Below are 22,017 nucleotides of genomic sequence, written 5' to 3'. Positions count from 1 at the left end.
AAAGTAAATGAAATTACCGACACTTCAAGAAGTAGTAAATTTTTTTTTTTTTAAGCAACAATAAAAAAGAAAAAAACAAAAACAAACAAACAAAAAAAACACAGAAGTTGCTGATTCCTGGAAGTGTTCAAGAACATGTCTAGATTGGGCAACCTGATCTATTGGAAGGTGTCATTGCCCACAGCATGAAGGTTGAATCTTTAGGGTTCTTTCCAACCCAAAGCATTACATGATTCTATGAATACCTAGCTCATCCAGTCTTGGCTCACTAATCATAGAATCACTTAGGTTGGAAAAGACCTCTAAGATCATCTAGTCCAAACTTTAACCTAACACTACCAAGTTGACCACTAAACCATGTCACTATGTTCTACATCTACATGTTTTTTGAAGACCTCCAGGAATGGTGACACAACCACTTCCCTGGGCAGCCTGTTCCAATACTTCACAACCTTTTCAGTGAAGAAATATTTCCTAACATCCAACCCCAACCTTCCCTGTCTCAACTTAAGGCCATTTCCCCTTCTTTTATCACTTGATGCTTGGGAGAAGAGACCAATCCAGCTTTTCAGCTTACAGCGTAACTAACATTAGACCAACAATATAACTACCCTATACCTTACTCAGGTATAAGAAAAGTAAAGAATTCTTACAGACAGTTTAAAGAACATCATGATTGAACCCTGCTCAGGAATTCAGACTATTCTACTAGAAGAAATCACCTCTGATCTGCCAAGTGGTATTCTACAAAAGCACGGCCCACTCTGCCCTGATAAAGAAGGAAAGAATTTAAATGAAGAGCTAAACAAGCAGCTCATGTAGAACAGAAGCTGTAAGAGCAGCCAATTAAGCTGAAAGAAAAAGAGTTAACTTTGACGAATTTTTGATCTGTAGCCAACGTCGGAGAGAAACTGTAATTAGTTAAAAAAAAAAAAACCAGATGTTTTTGTGTCTGAAATAAGACAATTTGGAAAGCTATTTGTAAACAAGACTGTAAATTAGAGACAGCAGTTTGCAGAATCCAACAAGTGCAATAGAAAAATCATTAAACTGTACTTAATTGAGCATTAAAAACACCTTGTAGAGGTTAACCCTGGATTTTTTTTTTGAGTATCAGTGCGTTTCTGAAGTATTATTTTTTTAATAAGCTGACACATTAAATTTCATACAGTCTACAAAAAGAACGCTTTATAACTAAAACTTGTGTGTTTAACTGACTACCTTCAATGTTCTGTAGCATGACATTTGCATTAGCAATGCTTGTAGAAAGCTTTCTTTCATTTCCTTTGTAATTCCTTTACAACGTCAAGCTTGTATCATGACTTAGCATGACTTAGTATCCTTGCATGCAACAACTCCCCTCTGCAAGCCATCACTGTTTTAAATTAAGAGCTCTATTCTAACTTGAAAATTTTATGCTGTACTACACCTCTTTCCAAATTATGTTACATTTTATTCATACCTTCCCTATTATTCCGTTGATATACATACCCTATATACCTTGCCAATTATGCCAGCCTTATTCATCCACTTACTGAATTGTATTTTCATTCATGCTTTGTTTCCATGATACTTTTAATGACACAAGCTTTTCCCAGGACGTATTTTTGTCATTTGTTTTTGGTGTAGTTGGTAATTTTCTATGGAACTTGCCTCAAACCTTTATTCCACGCAGACATGCCCTTCAGCTGCACTAATGTGATAAAATACTGGGAATGGACACCATGATCTCTTGCTATTTTCTGCTCAAAAAGACTCACAATATAAAACATTATTGAAACAGCCTCTACAATGAGCTGAAACAACTCAGGATTCAATTGAATAGATAACAGCAGTACAAATACATGAACAGGGATTAAGCTGTTCCTGAACATGTTACGACATGAATGCTTTTTCAAGGCGTGATAGATTTTCCCCCTTTAATACAGACACTCACAAAACACACTGCTCTTCACTCCATCTGCCATGTACTTCCAAAGTTTTGTCCCATCCAGTTCCATACCACAATAACATTTTTTAAAATTAACAGCTAAAGAACCAAACACTACAATGCATACACAAGCTCGACCACACATGCAAAAATGTGATGATTCCAACAGCATATAAACTAGCACCCTTTTCACATAAATTTCTTACATTCAATAAGTGAAGAGTGATATTTCAAGTAAAGCTAATCCTGTGGCTATTTTGATTCTACATGTTTTGCTTGGCCCAAACTTACTATTTTCTATCTCAGCACAGAAGTGCCACAGGGAATTGCTCATAGCTGTTTGGACTCAGATCTTCACCTCCATCAAAAGTTAGGACTGCATAAGGAAGCACTAACTTAATGAGTAAGGATTCCCAGTCCATTAAGAAAGAATCTCAATACAAAACTTTGAAAAGAAAATATTAAGGGAAGATGAATTTAGAAAGTCTTTAAGAAACTGTACTTTTTTTTTTTTTTTTTTTTGGAACTCACTGTATTTGCATTTGGTGTATGCACAAAAGCAAAGAACATTTGCTTCTCCAATAAATGAGGAGGCTGCTTGGAATCATTAAAAGAGGCTGTTTTGAGGCATATCTTTTCATTCGCTGCCTACCTACAATGAAGGAGGCAATTGCCTAGCATTTCCTGCAAACAAATAAGATTAAAAAAATAGAAGTTTGCATACAGATAACTGTATGAAACACTACCCTGAAACTAGAGGCACTGTAGTTCCAAGGACAATTTTCAGTTTAATTAGAAAGTCACTAACTTATGGTAAGTTTAATACAAAATAACTCCTTTCAATCTGTGAGGTAAGTAGGTCTGCACTTACACTTCCAAACTTCATTTAATTGTGAAAACTGATATGTTCCCATGACTTTTACCACAGAAAATAAAAACCAAACAACCCTTGTCTTAAATGAACAACTCCAATTTGAGAAAAAATTAGAAGGGAAATACCTGTTTCTCCCCACAAGGCATCAGTGTCATTGATGTCAATTTCATGCTCCTTTACAATAGTCAAGATGAAACAAACCACCTGTCAAAATCAGATTCAGTTAGTCACAGAAAAATCATCACTTTGTCACTTGCAACCTATACCAATAAGCAAAAGAGTGCTTACCTCTTTATGCATATGAATCAAAGAAAATTAATATTGCTCATAATCTATCAAAGCAAGTTCAGTATGATTTTTAGTAGAACTCAAAGCATGAGAAGCATTATACAGAATGAATGGAAAACACTAACATTTGAAATGCCATAATTTATTCAAAATTAATGAAACACGCCTTTTTTCTAGCTAAGAACAACTCATCTTTTTGTCCTAAAAAATAGATAGCCATTTTTAGATATGAGGAAGTGTTTATGATGAATATAATAAATTTTGCTAACAATTCAGGATTTGGCTGCTTTCACTTTCATCAGTGGATAGCAAACAAATTTTACAGAAGTGAAAGAATTAATCACTAATTCAAGTTAATCATAGTTCAGAATCCTTAGATTTATACTGAGACCGCATGGCTTATATGACAAATTAATTGTACTGAGACATTTCTGTTTGAATCATATAAACAACTTCAAATATAAGAATCTTGATCCTACATCATTTTTGTAAATTAGATTTTTTTTTTAAAAGTAAGTATCAACATGGTTTTATTTAAGAGATTTTAAGCTTCCACATTTGGCACATCACGTAAGTTATTCACAGACAATTACATCAACCTAGTGTGATCTTTATTTATGTATCTATACTTACTGATTACTTATATCTCAAGGTTAAGATTTATTTTCCCAATAAACAGAAGATCTGAATATCTACATCATTTTAGTATTTTCTCATATGTTTACTTCTAGTGTTCCTATTGCTGAATAATACCTCAATGCTGAGGATCACTTCTTTAGTCATATGCAAGACAGAAATCTGGATTTCTGTGCATAATTAATATTAAGCTAAATTAATCTGATTTGTAACTTGAGGTGTGCACCAGGGTAAAAAGTTAAGCATGCATGTGCAAAATACGATTTGTTATACTCTACAATCAATACTATAACAACACAATTTATTATACTCTCTGCAAAGTTAAATAATCCAGTTCTTTCAGCATATTTTTTTTATTTCATGCAAAGATTCTGCCTAGGGTAGAAACATACTACAGTGCATCACTGATACAGCATATTATCATTACCACTAAAGATTTAGTACAACTTCAAGAACAGTCAGGAACAAAGACAAAATTACACACTGACAAAATCTTCAAGTAATTCATTTTATTGGGTAATTAACCACAGCATTTAAAACAGTTGCTAAGAACACATACTTCTAAAAACATCTAAAGTTTCAACAATTCTGTTTTCCAAACTTTTTTTTTTTTTTAAATAGTCACAAACACTGTTGTTTAATTCTGATAAATTCAAACAGATTGGAAATATCCCAGTTATCAACCTACCTGACAGTGTCCCATACTGGAAGCTGCTGTCAGCGCTTGCTGCAGCGCCTGTTTTTTTCTCAGTGAATTTTGTTCTTGAGAGGAAGCTATCCAAACAACATCAAGCAGATATTTAAGGATATCACAGTGCCCTCTCAATGCACTGTGGACCAAAGCACACTGCCCTTTCTTATCTAGATAGTCAGCCTGCATTGGAAAAAATAATGTTCAAAGTTAAAAAGTATATTGAAAGGTCATTGACAGGAGAAGTTCCCGAGCACTGGAAGAAAACAAATGTCAATCCTATTTTCAAGCAAAGAAAGAATGAAGATCTAGGGAATTACTGGCCAAACAGCCTCACCTCAATCACTGGGAAGGTGATGAAGAAACTAATCCTGGAAATCACTCCATATGCACGCGGGACAAAATGGTGATTGGGAACAGTCAGCACGGATTTATGAAGGGGAAATCATGCTTAATCTATCTGATTGTCCTCTACAATGAAGTACTAGCTTGGTGGATGAGGGCAGAGCTGTGTACGTTGTCTACCTCAACTTTAGTAAGCCTTCTGACATCGTTTCCCATAACACTCATGAACAAGCTGATGGTTACAGGTTACATAAAGCTCACAGTGAGGTGGACCTAAAACTGGCTGAATGGATGGGCCTAGAGAGTTGTAATCAGCAGCACAAAGTCCACCTAGAGGCAACTCATTAGTGGAATACTCCAGCAATCCACACACTGGGTCCAATTCTGTTTAGCATCTTCATCAGTGACCTATATGATAGGACAGAGTGCAACTTCACCATGTGGGCAGATGATAAAAAAAACTGGGAGGTGTGGTTAATGCGGCAAATGATTGTGCTGCCATTCTGATAGATCTCAACAGGCCAGAGAACTGGGCTGGGAGGAATCTTGAAGTTCAACAAAGGGAAGCGTAAAAAAATCTGCCAGCTGGGAAGGAATAACCCTAGGCATCAGTACACAGTGGGGGCTGACTGGCTGCATGGGGAAGAGTGTTATGAGCAGGTAGAGGGAAGCAATCCTTCTCTACTCAACACTGAGTCCACATCTGCAGGACTGTGTACATTCCTGGGCTCTCCAGTATAAGAACGGTATGGACATACTGGGGCAAGTACACAAAGGGCCACTAAGATGTTTAAGGAACTGGAGCATCTGTCACATAAGGAGAGGCAGAGAGAGACAGAATCGCTTAGCCTGGGGGGAAGAGATGGCTCAGAGAGTGAGTAGTTAGTAGTAGTGGCCAGTGGCAGGAAAACAGGCAATGGTCACAAATTAAAAACATAAAATTCCACCTAAACGCACACACAAATACTTTGTTTTACTGAAGAGTAGTCAAACGCTAGCACAGGTTGTTGCAAGTGGTTGTGTGGCCCTCATCGTTGCAGATATTCAAAAGCTGGCGGGACACAGTCCTGGGAAACTTGCACTAGCTGGCCCTATGTTGGACTAGATGAACTCCAAAACTGTAACTATTCTATGATTTCATTGCAAACTGTACTACGCTGGTACTCATTTCACAGCAGTAGATAACTGTCATGTGGGAAGTCTGATGGTCTGTTGCAATCTATCAGGGCAAAACATGCTATACGAACAGGGCTGATTTATTTATTTAGTTAGTTTACAAAATATTTTCTAACGTTATTTCAAGAAGACAAAAAATAATTTGAAGACTGTTCCCAAAATGATGCAAAGTTAGGGACTCCCTACTTTTAAAAACGGTTCAGATACCTGTTAAAAGACCTTCCCCCACCCTCTTTTAAATATAGCCAGCAACTAGGTTTTAAGTTATCCATATTTGCAAAACTACAACTTACATCAAGAAAATCCTATCATTTTTACCTACTTGCTCAGAATTTAACACAGTAATAGCAAGGGGATAAAAAAAAGGAATAAAAATATCTTTAAAAAATAGATGCTACTTCTCACTGGTCTTGTAAGCTCTGAAACATCTCCATTTCAAACTTTAAACTCATACATTCTTTGCTCTTGGATAGCACCTTTTTCTAAGTGGTGACAGTCTTTGCTTCTTCTTCCATTCCATGTCTTCACTATGTTACTCCTGTCTCAAATGATCTCATCTTGTCCTTCCTCTTGCACTTCAATTAACAAGAACAATTCTCTTTCATACTCTTTTCATGTAGTTTGGCTTGCTTCCTCATTTCTCCTGTAACTTTCTAGCTGGAATCTCCTATTTGTTGGCTACCACTCAACACTGAGAAATAAAAATACTAAATAATGAAAAATACTACTCCACGACTCTTCTAGTCTGTAGAAGAGGATGCTCAGGGGAGACCTTATTGCTCTCTCCAGCTACCTGAAAGGAAGTTGTGGGGAGCTGGGGGTCAGCCTCTTCTCACACATCACTAATAGGACAAGAGGAAACAGCCTCAAGTTGTGCCAGGGGAGGTTCAGGTTGGAAATTAGTAGAAATTTCTTCTCAGAAAGAGTGGTTATGCATGGGAACGGGTTGCCCAAGGAGGTGGTGGTGTCACCATCCCTGGGGGTGTTTAAGGAAAGGTTGGATGTTGTACTGGTGGACATGGTTTAGTAGGTGATATTGTCTGTAGGAGGACAGTTGGACTAGATCTTGGAGGTCTTCTCCAACCTTAATGATCCTATGATTCTACGACTCCTAATATCAAAACAGCATGGTTTCCAGTTAATACATCTTCCTTTCTCATTACTGCTACTCACAAAGCCTGATTTGGAGACTAGTGTCCCTTGTTTAATTAGTAAGGGATAAGGGTAGAAGCTTAGCTACATATAGTTGCCGTGAAATCCCTTCTGAACAGATACACTTGCCTCAACTGAGCAGACAATTACTTTCACAAGGCAAAGTCAGCCTTTGTAAATGCTCCCCTTTGCTACTCTTGCCCACTGCCATAACAACACTTGTAGTATTTTTGGCTACGTTTTGATGATAAATGTTGGCATTTCATAATTGGATTTCTAAGCAATAGTAATGCAAATGTTTTGACATCTGGTATATGTGTAGTCCTATTAACTTCAGAGGAATTACTAATGCATGAAAAATTAGGCATGGAGATGATCAGAACGAAAATGCTCTGTTGAAAAGAAAAAGTCTGTGTACGTGTTCTGGATTTTTTTTAAATGCTCTGACAGTCTGTATTAATTATATTAGTATATAATTATGTAATCGACAGTAATTTTCTTAGGCCCTTGCTTTTTTTTTTTCCTGCAAGCATTGCAATCTTTGCGCATCAGCTTACCTTTGCGCCCTTTTTGCACAGCAGTGAAACTATATTCATGTGACCTGCAGCTGCTGCATAACTAAGCGGAGTCATTCCATTTTCTGATGTTCCATCAATAGCAGCTCCAAATTCTAGTAGAAGAGTGACCACTTCTTCATGTCCAAGGTGTGACTGAACACACAGCACTGGAGCATTATTTAGTACTTCGGTCCTATAATTCACATTTGCTCCTGCCAAAATCAGCAGCCGACTCACCTAAAATTTAATTTAAACAAAACCATTTTTACCTCAGATTTGGCTTGAATTGTTAAATGACTTTGAAGTCTTCGTTCAGATCCTTATATGTTACTCCTTAATTTTCCTGCAGATTTTATTGGCAGACATTGGCATTACCACATATATGGCAACAACAAAAATTATAAATCATTTGCTAACCAATTAATTATTGTACCACTTAACTATGTATTCTTAATATAAGATCTACCTATCCCCTGAAACTCACCACACTGTCACCACAAATTCATCCGTTGTAACAGTATTATTTTTGAAGCTTTTATTTGGGTTACTATGCAAATTTATGTAACTGACTCCATTTATGTAGAATCAAATTGCATAAAAAATATTTCAAAAATACTGGGAGTGCATGCACATGTGCACACAAGCAAATTTATAATCAAAACACTTACCAGTTGGCTAAAATTGCAACTTGTAAGCTTGGCTTTCCCTATCCATGATCCAAGCATTCAAATAAAGCAAAACTCTAGCATTTTACATCTTTTTACTCTCACAGTACTTCCCCATACAAGAAAATGTGTCTGAACTCTGCCCAGCAAATTAGGTGGTGCCTTTGACATCCTGAAAATGCATCCACTTGCTTACTTATGTAACAAAACATGGCTACACCAAAATCAAGGTGAAATCCTTCTTTCCATCAAAACTACTAAAGAAAAATGAACTGGATATTAACGACGACTTCACAAAGTACATGCAGACTCATTATAAAGGAGTTCTTTTACAGATATATGGTATTTTTGTTTTCTTCTTATCTGTTACATTAATTTCAACATTAACAGAGTTACAGCAACATTGGCAGATGGAGCAGTGATTATACATTAATGCTTATTTTCTTACCTTCACATTGGGTGTATAAATGTTCCTCAGAGAAGCAAGGGCTGCAGAAAGTCCATCAGTACTATAACCAATCCACAAGGCTTGAAGTTGACTGGAAGAAATTCCAGTCCTTTTACTGAGACCCTAGCAGAAATGATATAACAGAAAATCTCTCTATAGTATTACAAATACTATTTATAGCTATATCTCATCAATATAAAGAGAACTAACATATATTTGTTAACCCTGGTAACAATCTCAAGTATTTTGTATAAGATTCTAACAAATTATTAAAATAACTCAGATGAGAATCTCTAAGACACATCAATTCATTAAGATCATGAAAGCTATTAAGCTATCAGCTTTACCTTAAATATGTGAGCTTTAAGTATATGATGACCAAGTTCCATAGTTTGTTGGCGGTTTAACTTTCCCTCTTGTCGAGAAAACATGAAAGCCAGTAGAGCATGTCCACTCCTAGTAAAAAGAACGGGATTGAAAAAGAACTGTTTTTATAAGTACACTTCCAGTAAATATCCTAACATGCACACTTTGACTTTCTTTATCAGACTACTGAAACATCCTTATAACTTGATTTAAATAATTAGATGTTCAAATATCATGAAAGGCAAATTTTCTAATGGCTATCCAAACCTTCACCAGTGTAGAAAGCAACTATGTTAAGTATAGCTAGTTCACTTATTCAAACAAATTGAATAGCAACCTAAATTTAAAAAACTGATCATTAAAAAAAAACCTATCAAATCATGAAACTTCACTGAAGCCTGCAAGACTGGTAGTTTGCAGATGGCATACACGAAACCAAACGATATCACAGCTATCTTGACTGTTGCAGCTTTCCAAGTAACACACAACGTCTGGAAATATCTGCAACGGTTGTCGTAATTTTTCAAAAGATAGGAGTTGCTTCTGTCTTGTTTGTTTGTTTGTTGCTTTCATCATCTCGTCTATGTGAAATTATTTTCACAAAGATTTAACAGAGAAAAAAGGGAGATTTCAGATTTGAAATATACTCTTATTACTTCTCTATTGTTACCTAACATGAAACCTATTATCAGATTTGATGAAGCTGTGGACACTGACTTACATACTGCTCCCCCTTTTGTACGTTTAATCTTACAGTCACAAACTGCAGGTACCTCAGATAAAATCCAATCTTTTTAGAAGTGAAAAACTCAAATCCTTTCAAAATTTGATATAAATTGTGTACTTGGTTATTCTACACCTACAGTAGTTGGTGTTCTAGCAAAGTGTGGAAATGGCAAAACCCTGAAGTATGCCACATACCATACATTAATCAGATCTTATACTACAATAGGACAATTGACCACATGCTAATTCAGAAACTGTTTTGCTGATGAAGCTGGGGCAGGGCTTCTCATATCATCTTCACACATTTCTGAACAGAATTTTTCATAAAGGGCAGCTTTAAGTAAAACTTGGAAACAAGTCCTTCTGTTAAGAGCATGTGCTGTGCATCACATGTTCAGCTGGCCCAGAGTGCACCTAGCAATGTCAAAAGACAGTATGGGCCAAACAGTCTGCAAACCTGATAATTCTGCCTACTGAAATGTTTTTTGTTAAGCCCACTCTCTAAAGCACAGAGAAGTCTTGGGTCTGTAATAATTTTATAAATCAGCGTCAATTTTTCTTTTGTAGAAACAAAAAAATATGGAAACTGAGCCCAAATGAACTGTTTTTCTTTCTGTTCCTGCACTCTGAACAGACATGGTGATGCTGCACATAATTGTCAACTATTTTACTATATTAATAACAACATAATACTCTCAATTCTCAAGGATTATAGCGAAGTCAAATGCAAATTCTGCAAAGTCAATTATTTTTGTCACAATGATGACAATACTGTTTCTGGTCAAGTTTACCTTGATCATTCCTTGTAACTTCTGGCAACTGCTCAAGTTTACTTTCAAATATGCAAAAGTTTTCATTTGGAAAAAGTTAGCCGTGCTTTTGTTTTACCATTACTCTCTCCTCTCACCAATTGTTGAAAACAATTATGTAAAACATAACTGCAGTTATTTGAATATGATTTACTGCAAGTTTCATTTACCTTGGCTCACACAAGAAGTCAGTATTTTCACCATCTGCTCTCCAAACAAGCCATTCCCTGAAGGAAGGATGGCAGAACATACGTGTTTTGTCACGTCTTTTTATCAGAAAACATGAAAGGGCCTCCATCCTTTGGCTGAAGTCTTCCCATTGTTGTTCACCATTTATTTGGCCTGCATTAATAGCTTGGAAAATCTGGTCATCTGTCATGGGATGTAGGGATGCCAGTGCCACATTTAATATTGGGAGGGCTCGCTCAAAAGCAGAGTTTGTCATGAACTTCATGTTACACTGAAGTAAGTACAGTTCTGATAGAGACACTGGAACTACCTTATAGCTTGCACTTTTGATTACTAAATGACCTTTTTGGAAAAGATCCAAAGTCAGTTTCAAGTAGAGATAAGATCCCAGGCTTCTCATGATCAGGTGGTTACTCACTTTCCCAATAATAGCTGCATCAGCTTTTCCATTTAAAGATATGTTGTTTATAATTTCCTGACTGCTATTAATTCTGTACTGAATGTAAGCATTCAAGTCATCATGAATTTCTTTGTTGTCTGGAAAACTGTCCAGGGATATTGTGATAAAGGGAAGTGAACTTGCTACTTCCTGAAGAGGGGGAAGAAAGAAAAAACACACAAGCATTATAGCATTCCAGCACTGAACACTCACTAATGCGTCTTTCCTATACCTGTCTTCTGTAATGAGTATTAGGCAGATTAAAAACAAGCTTGCTATCTCTACTCTGGTTTTGCAAATACTGTTCACTGATAACAGCATAACAGCATTTCTGCACAGGAAGTTCTCAAACACAAGATCACTATGTGCTTCTAATTATTATTATTATTATTAAATCTTTCACTCATTCATTTGTTCATTTCTCTCTTGAAGGCCAAGGAAACACTCTGATTTCACCACTACTTGTATTAGCAATTCTACTAACATACTCAAGAAAGTGATTCAAAAAAAAGCATACTCCTGATATCATAATTTTTCACCATAAAGAAACATGCAACAACATAGAAGGAAAAAAAAAACACACCAAAGACTTGACTTTGAATTCCTCTAAAACCAGTGCTTTTCAAAATAATGCAGCTACACAAATATAAAAGATCACTTTGTCTTTGAAAGTAAGAAAAAAGTTAAAAGGTGTTCTTACCTTGAAGTTAGTTCTTACAGTCACAATGAGCTTCAGCCATGGAGGAAAATGACAAATTATATTTGTGATAAATGATGAAATTGTGTCACCATAATCAGGTTTATGAAATTCAGCATCATTTAGACCATCTACCAAAATTATGTAATCATCGTCAGGAATTTTCTGCTCTGAAATATGAAAATAAAAAAAAAAGTGATTTTAAGTTCTCCCATTATGTGGCATATTTTTATTCCCAAATTTTAAACATCAAGGATTCTATGATTTTATGAACAATGTATTTTTATGCACAGCAATACATTTTATTGCATTTAGACATTATTTTAGACATTGAACATTTAAACAACTGAAAAACGGTACTATCATCATTTAAACCAGCCCACCCTTTATACTTAATGATACTGGTCAGATAATTAAAACAAAAAAAAAAAAAATCGGTTGAAGTATCGTAACTATAATTCAACATTGACACAGAGCGCTAAGAAATGGAAGCAATCACTTACAATACAGTGTTTTCAACTGTGATTATGGATCTACTTTACAACCGCTTTAAAAAGAGTAAGAGATTAAACAAGGCTGTTAGCATGTTAACAGGGATGAGATGCATGGATATGGGACGAATGCATACACATACTGTTTAGGCTATTAATTGACACCACTTTTAACTATTAACCATTTACTTAAAACTTATACTTTACTGGATTTACCATACAAAGAAAAGCATGCAATTTACAAAAATCTTGAAAGCATTGGTTTGTACTTTTAAATTTGAGAAGAAAAGCTGTAACAGCTTGATAAACTAACATTGTTCATTTTGAGCACTGGTTAAGAATGAAAATCCTGGGGTAAATATCAGATTCGATGATGCATTTCACAGGTATTTGTTAACAGACAAAAAAAAAAATCAAGAACTGCAGACCAATTTTCATAGAAATGAATGAACTCTGTTCAGACACAGAAAAATCTCCTCCCTCAACCTACTATATATGAAGTACATCCCCAGCTGGCATATAGACTGTGAAGCTATCTATTTTCAGGGAATATTTTTCAAGATTTTTTTTTTCTTAAATACAAAATCATGTTGTCACATGCTTTCTTGGAAAACTGTCATATCACATTTCAATTTTAAAAGCAAGTAAAAAATTCATCCAATTTGCAGATGTTTAGGCACAGAAAATTACTAAGCAAAAAAACTGACTAAAGTCAACAGCATCTGAAAACAAAATCTTTTAATACAAGATATAGCACCCTTAGCTTCAAGCCACAAAGTTATCCTTGAGTTTTCTGGCAAAAAGTAAATGTAAAGTTTCCATAGTTTTTAATGTTTCATAGAATTCTACTTTAAAATGCAAAAGAACTGTTTAAAAACTATTATTGTTACAAACAATTACCACAGTTAAGGAATCCCTTCTCCAGGAACGTTCTGCTTTACTTATTTCTCTTTTGGCATTAAAATAGATGTTTCTAAGTTCTTCCCCCCAACAATATTTATGAAATTTAGATTCAGTTTCCAAATCACTTCTTGTTTGATTTACCTTTCCTGAGGTTTGAAAGTGGTTCCAGCACTCCCCTTTTAAAAGCTGCTGCTGGATCTTGGACACAAGATCTCAGGCTAAGCATGCTTTGTAGATGAGGCTCTTTTATTAGAAGATCTCTGTATGCTGTTAATTGGTTGGAACGGCAAAGTAAGGCTGCAATACTGTGCACAAATTCTGGGACAAGACAGGTGTATGTGTTGTCAGCTTGACAATAATGATAAGCAACGACCTGGAGAAAAAAGAAAAAACAAAAGGCTTACCCATTTAATACTTAAGATGGCACTTGTTAGTCCAATTACAATAAAGGTTTACCAAATTTCTCTTTCAGCTACAGAGTATTTTTCAGTGTTAGAATAATTATCTAATTCCATAATTGTTGTCAGATGGCTTATGCAAAGAGGTATAAACGCACAAGAAGTTAGATCGTGAAATAGATTTTGATATTGTAGGCCATGCAAAACGGAAAAGAATTCAAAATGTCAGATTCTGGCAGGAAAATATAGTAATTTGAGTTCATCCCACTTGAATACAGGGGGATGAATATCTAATCTCTAAGAAACTAGAGTAGTAAAGGCAAAAAAAATAATTTGAGTCTCCACTAAGCAAGCTATTAGCTAAAACAACCCAGGACTAACTTGATCATGATTAGACAAAAGCAAATGACAAACAGCTACTGAAGACATCCTCATAGAGGCAAAAGGACAACTGGCTTCATTATGATTAGTGCAAAGGTATGTACTACTTAATAATAAAACATAATATAGATTGTATTCCTTTGAAAAAGGAAATAACAAGAAAAATACTCTGTTTACAGTAGACAGCCAAAGTCTAGCAGCACAACAGTCAACCTTTAATGCAGAAACATACAATAGAATATCCCGAGTTGGAAGGGACCCACAAGGATCCTTGAGTGCAACTCCTGGCTCCACACAGGACCACCCAAAAATCAGACCCCACGTCTGAGAATGCTGTCCAAATGCTGCTTAAACTCCAGCAGGCTTGATGCCATGACTGCTGCCCTGGGAAGCCTATTCCAGTGCCTGACTACCCTCTTGGTGCAGAACCTTTTCTTAACACCCAGCCTGAGCCTCCCCTGGAGGCTCTGTGCTGTTCTCTCGAGTCCCGTCGCTGGCCCCGGAGAGCAGAGATCAGTGCCTGCCCCCTGCCCCTCCCTCTGCTCCCCTTGGGAGGAAGCTGTAGGCCGCCATGAGGCCTTCCCTGAGTCTCCTCCTCTCTGGACTGAGAGAACCAAGGGACTTCAGCTGCTCCTTGCGCATCTTGTCCTCCAGACCCTTCACCACCTTCATAACCCTTCCTCGGGCACTAACTGTTTTATGCCCAAAACTGGCACTCAAAACTGCACACAGTGCCCAAAGTAAGGCTGCACCAGGCAGAGCAGGGTGGGATGGTGTCATTCCCCCCGCCCCCGACCAGCTAGCAGTACTGTGCCAGAGGTACCCCAGGGCATGGTCAACCCCCTTTGCCACCAGGGCACGCTGCTGACCGCTATTCAACTTGCCGTTGACCAAAACCCCCAGATCCGTGAGCCAGCAATGTGCCCTTGCTGCCAAGAAAGACAATGGTAGCCTAGCGTGCAACACGAAGAACACTGTCTGTAGGAAAGAAAATAATTGCACTTCAGTGCTTTTCAGAAAGTAGTTTCCAAAAAAAACTTGTATCATGGAATATAGATGCATTATACACAGTCCAAATATTTTATTGTCTTTTTCCTTCCAGAATTTTGCCTGTGGAAAGCATACTGAGCAACTACTTGAAGAGAACACATGGCCTCTTTTTCAAGTTAAGGATCCCAACCTTCTCATACACATAGAACAGACTAGAAGTTTTTAATTGAATTTAATTCTATTAATTTAATTAAACTAAAGAATTCAATTAGTAACTTGAAAGGTAGATAGCTGGTTTCACCAGCCATGAAACTTGCACGTCTTTTTTAAGTGTTCAATGTTACCGCCTGTTCTCCCATCACTGACTATTTGAAATATACAGAAGGCTTTGCAAATCAGACTGTCTCCACCCAGGCTATATGTTTTCTAATATGCTGAAAGAAAAAATCCATTAGTAATGGAAAACTCACCTTTGAAGCAAGTCGCCTCACAGAATCACCTGCTTGATTTTGGTATTCAGGACTACCGGGACAGTTCAGAGTCTTCATTGTGTATGTACCACTTGTTGGAGGAATAGACAGAGGTAACTGACTTAAAGGAATCTCCTGACAGGAGTCACCACCTATTTTTAAAAGGCAACAAATGCAAACAAGACCAAATTTGCTGAAAACAGACTGTTTTATACGAAAGCATTACAGAATCTCTTTACCGCTAGTAGAAAAATCGCCTGCTCCTGTGCTCTTAAGAGGTGGTACTTCAAAAGTGACCAGCATCGAGGGACCCTAATGGCTTCTAAAGCAGATTCCCAGGGGAGCTTACTAATTAGTTCCCTGAGCAGCCTGAATTCTTCTCTCATACTGCCAATACTTTGGGGTATGCACTGCATGATAGAATGAAGAGATTCTACATTGTCTCCATTTTACCTTGCTTTTTGATGGGCTAAGCCCATGGTAGGTACATTATGTGGAAGGTATGTGTCAAAACATTTGTGGAGGAGTTGGTGAAGTCCTAGTAACTTAAGTCAGAAAAGCAAACATACTGACTCGTTATCAGTACAATAACCCGAACAATTATTCAGAGAAGAGACTTACTTTGGGGGGATGAATTAGGACTGTTTGAAGCTATTTGCCTCATGCGACCTCCATGGCAGCTAAGTGCCACCAGCCGTGAAATAATAGCAGTTTTCCCGAATCCCACACTTCCAGTAATGACTGCTCCCTGGTTCTCTGCCGGATCTGTATTCTTCATTTTTTCTTCAATTGCTTGAAACAGCCATTCTCTTCCAACAAACACCGAGTCTGTTGTTATGCTTGGCACTTCAAACAACAGTGGCTTCAGCAAAATATCTTGAGGCTTATAGGGAACGAAACGTGCTGAGAAGAGGTGGCAGGGAGAAAAGTTTATTAGAAACTAGTTGTGCAATAGAACAGCACTGCTTCAGAAGACAATTTTGTTCAGCGACTTGTTGATCATGTTCATAATCAGACTTTTTAGAGCTTCCACCATGAAAATAATAAAAGCTGATCTGCTCGGTTTGGGTCACCTCCATAACTCCTATGTGAATTAAATTATAAATAAGTTACAAGTATAATTTCAGGATATTTTTTACAATTGAATTTGAGTTTTCTTAAAGCGCATCAATAATTCCATAAATTGATAAGTTTCAAACATTTTTCAATTTAACGAGTTACACTGCTGAACATTTCAGTAGCATGTCTTCGAAGCTGTGAATACATGTACAGAGAAGAATTCTTTGTTAAACCAGAAAAAATATTTTTGAAGTAATATAAAAAAATTACTATCCTCTTTTTCAGTACTTTTGAAGCCATAAGAACAGAAAGTACTCAGCACAGCTAAAAGTGTGGTCGCATTTGATTACTTGAATCTAAACATTTGCTGAACACATGACAAGATATATAGGAGAGAAGAAGAATTTGGTTTTAGTTGCATTAAATACATTAAAATTTACAGAAACATAATGTTCACTAATATAATGGTATGAGGATTCATTAACTAAATCTAATGGTACACATCAGCATTGATCGACAAACGTGAAAAAACGTAAGTGAAAGACGACAGGATAACCTTTTCCTGCTTTTAATTGCTATTGATCAGTTAACAGAACCTGCAGATGACTAAGCTAGTTAAGAGAAGAAAAGAAAATATTCCCCACCTCACTTGCATTTAACATAACCTTGCTATTTTCAGACTCAAAGACCAGAAATATTAAAGAATATTTTTGTCATTAACACATCTAATGGTATTAGATCAGTTTTCTTCCTAAAACACAATTCTAATGACAGTGTCTGAAGATTTTTAATCCAGTGTAGTCTCTCAAATTGTAGTACGCTATTACCAAAGTATTGCAGATAATAAAATCTGGCAACCATGAAAATCAGTCTTTCCTAAACACTGGTATTACACAACTTCAGTTCGGACATTCACATGATCTGCACAGCACTGCTTATACACACTTAGTTAAACAATACACTGATTAAAAGCCACACATTCAATTTCTAAACAGCAAAAAGTGTGAACAAACGTTATTTTCAGACATATTGAGTGATCTGTGAAGTGCACAATACAATATCATTTTGCAGGATAGTGGTGTTTACAAAGATCTCAGAACGTCTATGTTATGAAACTACTTAACAACTGTGTGACCGTGCCAAGACAGATGCAGATGTAAATGTTTACCTTTACTTTCCTGCTGCACTCTTCCACCAGCAGTGTTGTGCCAAGGCAAGCGAATTGAAGTGCGTAAAGGAGTATGTCTTTGTCCATCCAAATAACTCAGATCTTCCAGTTTGGTAGAACTTGTTGCTGAAGTATTAAAGAATTGAAGCTTATTTTTCTTACAGTATAACTTACAATGACCGTTGTTATTTACTATATTTCTTTCCTCAACATAGTACTTACACATGTTTTCTAAATGATTTTAGCTAACTTTTACTTAAAAAAAAAAAAAAGCTGGCAATTTCTCTCTAGAGATCTTTTCTTACTACACTATCTCCTTGAAATATCCATTTGAAGAGTGGTGTTCTTTAGTCAGATTGGAGTTTTATTGATTTATGTATTTAATGAAAAATATTAACATCAAAATCTAAACTGACACTAAAATTCCTGAAAAGAAGCTAAAGACCAAACAAACAAAGAGACAGAGGGTACAAATTATTCAGTAAAACTTCTTACTTCTGCACAGAAACACAGGAACTACCTGATTCTTTCATCTCAATTTCCTTCCGAGTTGCCATCGATCTGTACCATGCAATTAGCCTAGCAGACACTGCATTACTCCACCACATTCAGGACATCAGCAATATTGCATTAACTCTCTAAGCTTCCCCATACTCCTTTGCATAGATAAACAGAACTCTAAACCATACAAAAGCTCTTGTTGAGAAACCATCTGCAACAGTAGTTGATTTCACACCGTACTCATGCAATACAGCAATACTTCTGCTGCGTAAGTCACTCTGAGAACAGTAACAGAATTTGTGTGCATCACTTCACAAATATTTGCTCAGCCACCATCTGCTGCAGTGGTTGAAGTCATTCATGTTATAGCATTTACAAAACTCACGCACTTTTAAGTCTAAGAGCAGCCAAAGCTAAAATCTGAGAATCTGTATTTCAGACAGTTATAACAGTCACATTTCCCAAAATTTATGCAGTACTGCTACAACATCCATGAAAAGAAAGTGGTTGCCTGCTTCTTACCCAGCCATGTCCCAGAATCAGCATTACCCATGTCCAAAAGGCACCAGTTTTAAACTGACATGCAGATCAAGTACTTGGAGAGAACATAAATCACACACAAGCAGCACACATGCTCCAAATCATAACCAGAGTACATGAACTTAACATATGATACAGGAGTTAGAATATCTACTTTGTCAAGATCATGAACTCAAAAGTTTTCTTTAGGAAGAGGATAACATAAGATAAAAAGAGAAAGCAAAAGCACAGTATGGTTTATGGTCCATCTCAGAACTCTGGAAAAGGCCCCCAGAATAAGTCAGACATAGTAACTGGGAATGCAGTAACAGGAAGTCACAATCAGTGATTCCTAGAACAAGACACCTACTTGTCTGAGCAGGGATTGGAGGTGTGACAACTTCCAATCTCATGTTCATAAAGAAAGAGACCAGCTTCATCAGTCTCTTATCTGCAAGGGTACTGAAAATCAATTATTTTTCTTGCACATGTAGCAAAATTGTCCAGTTTTTAAAAAGGGATATTTAGCACTGGCACTCAAAAGCCATAAAACAGTCTGGCTATAGTCATCTACAGCTTAGAGCACACTAGATTTCACAAAAATCTCTACAACGCCAGATACTAGAACAACTTAGAAAAGGATGTTACAGTTCTTTTGACAGTTTTGCACAGAGCATTAACTTATCTGCACTATAAAAGCTATAGGTCAGCTCACTCAACAGGCAAATTACAGCTAAATCAAGCCATTTTCAAAACAGACTCAAATATTGTTTCTAACATTTGTAATTGTACAACTATATAAATAGCTATAGGCATGCTTAATTCATTGCAATTCTTTGCTAGTGCTCCCTCTGAGAAATTCACTTCTGTGAACAGCATGATTCTGATGAATAAACACAAAAGAAAACATAGCAATTAAACTAAAAATCTTGGTAACTCTCCTGCTGTGAACCTGGTCATCATTGTATTCATATCACTATATGTTGCTGCAAAATAATCCTTCAACAGTATAATTTTAATTGATTTTGAAACACTGTGCATTTTTACGGTATTTTAAAACCTCAAATTACATTTGTCAAGACTGCAGTGTGTGGCTTTCAGTATCTTTCATGACACTTCATGAACCATTCTAAATGTAAGACTATTTTGTATTAGCACTGGATTTTGGCTATTACTGACAAGTATTAAGTTATTGATAACACTGAACTGCCAATTAGCATCTTTTTCTTTTGCAGTTCCAGTATATTACAATTTCCTGGACTTTTCAGAAACTAACACTCTATATATAATGTCCTTCAAAAATGAAAAGGAGAGTGTTTCTCTTTTTTCAGCAAACCAACATGTTTGTACATTCACAATGAGAACACAGAACTAGTGCTTATTCATAATCTATAACTTTACAGGTCCAAAACTTAAAGTGGTATTGTCAGAACTTAAAAATTCTCAATGTTGCTAGCAGATTATATGCCAAAAGATTGCTCTTGATAACATCAAAAGCTGGTTTACTAACAGTACTTCCCCCATGAAACTTATCATACTAAGAAAATTCTATGCAGCATTTTTTTTTCATCTTTTAAACTTAGAATACTCCCTGTTATTAGCAACATTTTCTAGCTGCAATTAAGTATGTCTTCCCCTCTTCCTTCTAGGAATCACCAACACCCAAGCTCTAACCTGTTTATTGAAGTTTACTTCACTTTGCATTTAGTAGTTATCTTCTAACTTGTTAGCTACATCTACTGTCTCATATATGGCACCCATGCTCAGGAGAGCACTTTGTCAGATCATTTTGCTTGCAGAGTTATATTTCTGTAAGCAAACGGCATTTGATGTGTTCTACTAGTACAGCTCAAGTCAGATGTGCTTTTTCAGGGATTTTTGGATTTTACAAGACTTATAAAAAGTAGGGGTGAGGTTGCATATGTGTCTATCATAACTAAACAGACTAACATTTTCTGAATGGAATGATTCAACTAGAAAGCAGAATTTCACGTAGCTATTTAAATAATAATAATAAAAAAGTAATATGCGTTACTTGTTCACAGACCAAAGTATCATTTTGGTCTTAGTGTTAATCAGATTTACAGCTCTAGCGAATGTGAACACAGAAAAAGCAACAAACTTGAGGTGTTTTTGGATACCATACAGAGTCCTAGGACGACTGATGGATTTTAAAGCGTCCCCAAAGTTCTGCCTTAACCAATACCTACTAAACACAAGATGAACACTGTATGATAATTTTAAACAATTTAAGTAATACTTATCCATTCAGTTTAGAAACTACGCTTTTTTTTTTTCCTGTGTGTGTCCTATGAAAACACTTTCAAACTAACAATATAACTTCAATTTTAAGATCAAGCAGAAATATCACATCATTAACAAAAACATCCATTTTTCTATTTCAGGACTTTACCTGCAACAGAGTTTGGACGAGGCATTATCAAAGATCCAGAACTTTGAGTATAAGGAACAGGACCCTCTCCCATTGGTACTTCTTTTGCCAAATTCTCAGCAGATCCAATAGCCTCCTCTTCTGCAACCGGTGAACAATTATCTGTTCTTCGATCATGACTAATCCCTTGATGTGCTCCAGCTCTGAGACTCCCGTCCTTACTCCATTCCAAACTGGATCCACTACGATCATCATTTTCTGACGAACTTGTTATCGTTGCTGAGAAATTGAAAGAAATTGAAGTACACAGCAGAGGAAAACAGCCCACCTGTGCATTATAATTTTCATACTCCAATGGCATTTGGGGCCTGCAGATAACAGTCAAGTAGTTCTCCACTGGATATTTCGTTTAATTTGAGTAATATTAATTAAAGCCAAACAACACAGCTTAGAAAAATTCAAATTGGAAAAAACACTCCAGAAAGCAGACAAAAAAAAATGTTCAGATGAATCTAGGTATGTCTTTAGATCTGTGTAATCTGTGCTGAGTGGAAAAAAAAACCACCAAAACATTTATGATCTTGTATGACAGATCTATTACTTTCCCAAAATATGTCTCAATTTCTTTTAAAATTTAAAAATCTATATAATATCTGGAAATATTCAAACCATTCTGCAAACACAGAAACAACAAAAGCTCTGTAAGAAATAAGAATAGCGCTTCTAGAGCAAGAACAAAAACTAAAAATGTGAATTA

The 22,017-nt window shown here is 36.3% G+C and overlaps 1 protein-coding gene across 7 annotated transcripts in view; it reads right to left on the bottom strand.

The window, feature by feature from the left end:
• TANC1 (tetratricopeptide repeat, ankyrin repeat and coiled-coil containing 1) overlaps positions 1-22,017 on the bottom strand; it is a gene marked incomplete at its 3' end in the record, with an annotated part of 95,227 nt that overhangs the window by 14,417 nt on the left and 58,793 nt on the right. For all 7 annotated transcript variants that reach the window (XM_080600010.1, XM_080600009.1, XM_080600006.1 and 4 more), the window contains 12 exons: positions 21,282-21,539; positions 17,849-17,974; positions 16,243-16,524; positions 15,622-15,773; positions 13,524-13,755; positions 11,992-12,158; positions 10,834-11,441; positions 9,110-9,218; positions 8,763-8,885; positions 7,650-7,886; positions 4,417-4,602; positions 2,930-3,008 (listed from right to left, as the gene is read on the bottom strand). In XM_080600010.1, coding sequence (XP_080456136.1) covers positions 2,930-3,008; positions 4,417-4,602; positions 7,650-7,886; positions 8,763-8,885; positions 9,110-9,218; positions 10,834-11,441; positions 11,992-12,158; positions 13,524-13,755; positions 15,622-15,773; positions 16,243-16,524; positions 17,849-17,974; positions 21,282-21,539 — 2,559 coding nt within the window. The remainder of the gene's footprint in view (positions 1-2,929; positions 3,009-4,416; positions 4,603-7,649; positions 7,887-8,762; positions 8,886-9,109; positions 9,219-10,833; positions 11,442-11,991; positions 12,159-13,523; positions 13,756-15,621; positions 15,774-16,242; positions 16,525-17,848; positions 17,975-21,281; positions 21,540-22,017) is intronic.

This window comes from Anser brachyrhynchus (assembly GCF_964034855.1).
Source record: "Anser brachyrhynchus genome assembly, chromosome: 7".
In the NCBI taxonomy this organism is placed as follows: domain Eukaryota; kingdom Metazoa; phylum Chordata; class Aves; order Anseriformes; family Anatidae; genus Anser; species Anser brachyrhynchus.
This window is presented reverse-complemented; position numbering and strand designations above follow the sequence as displayed.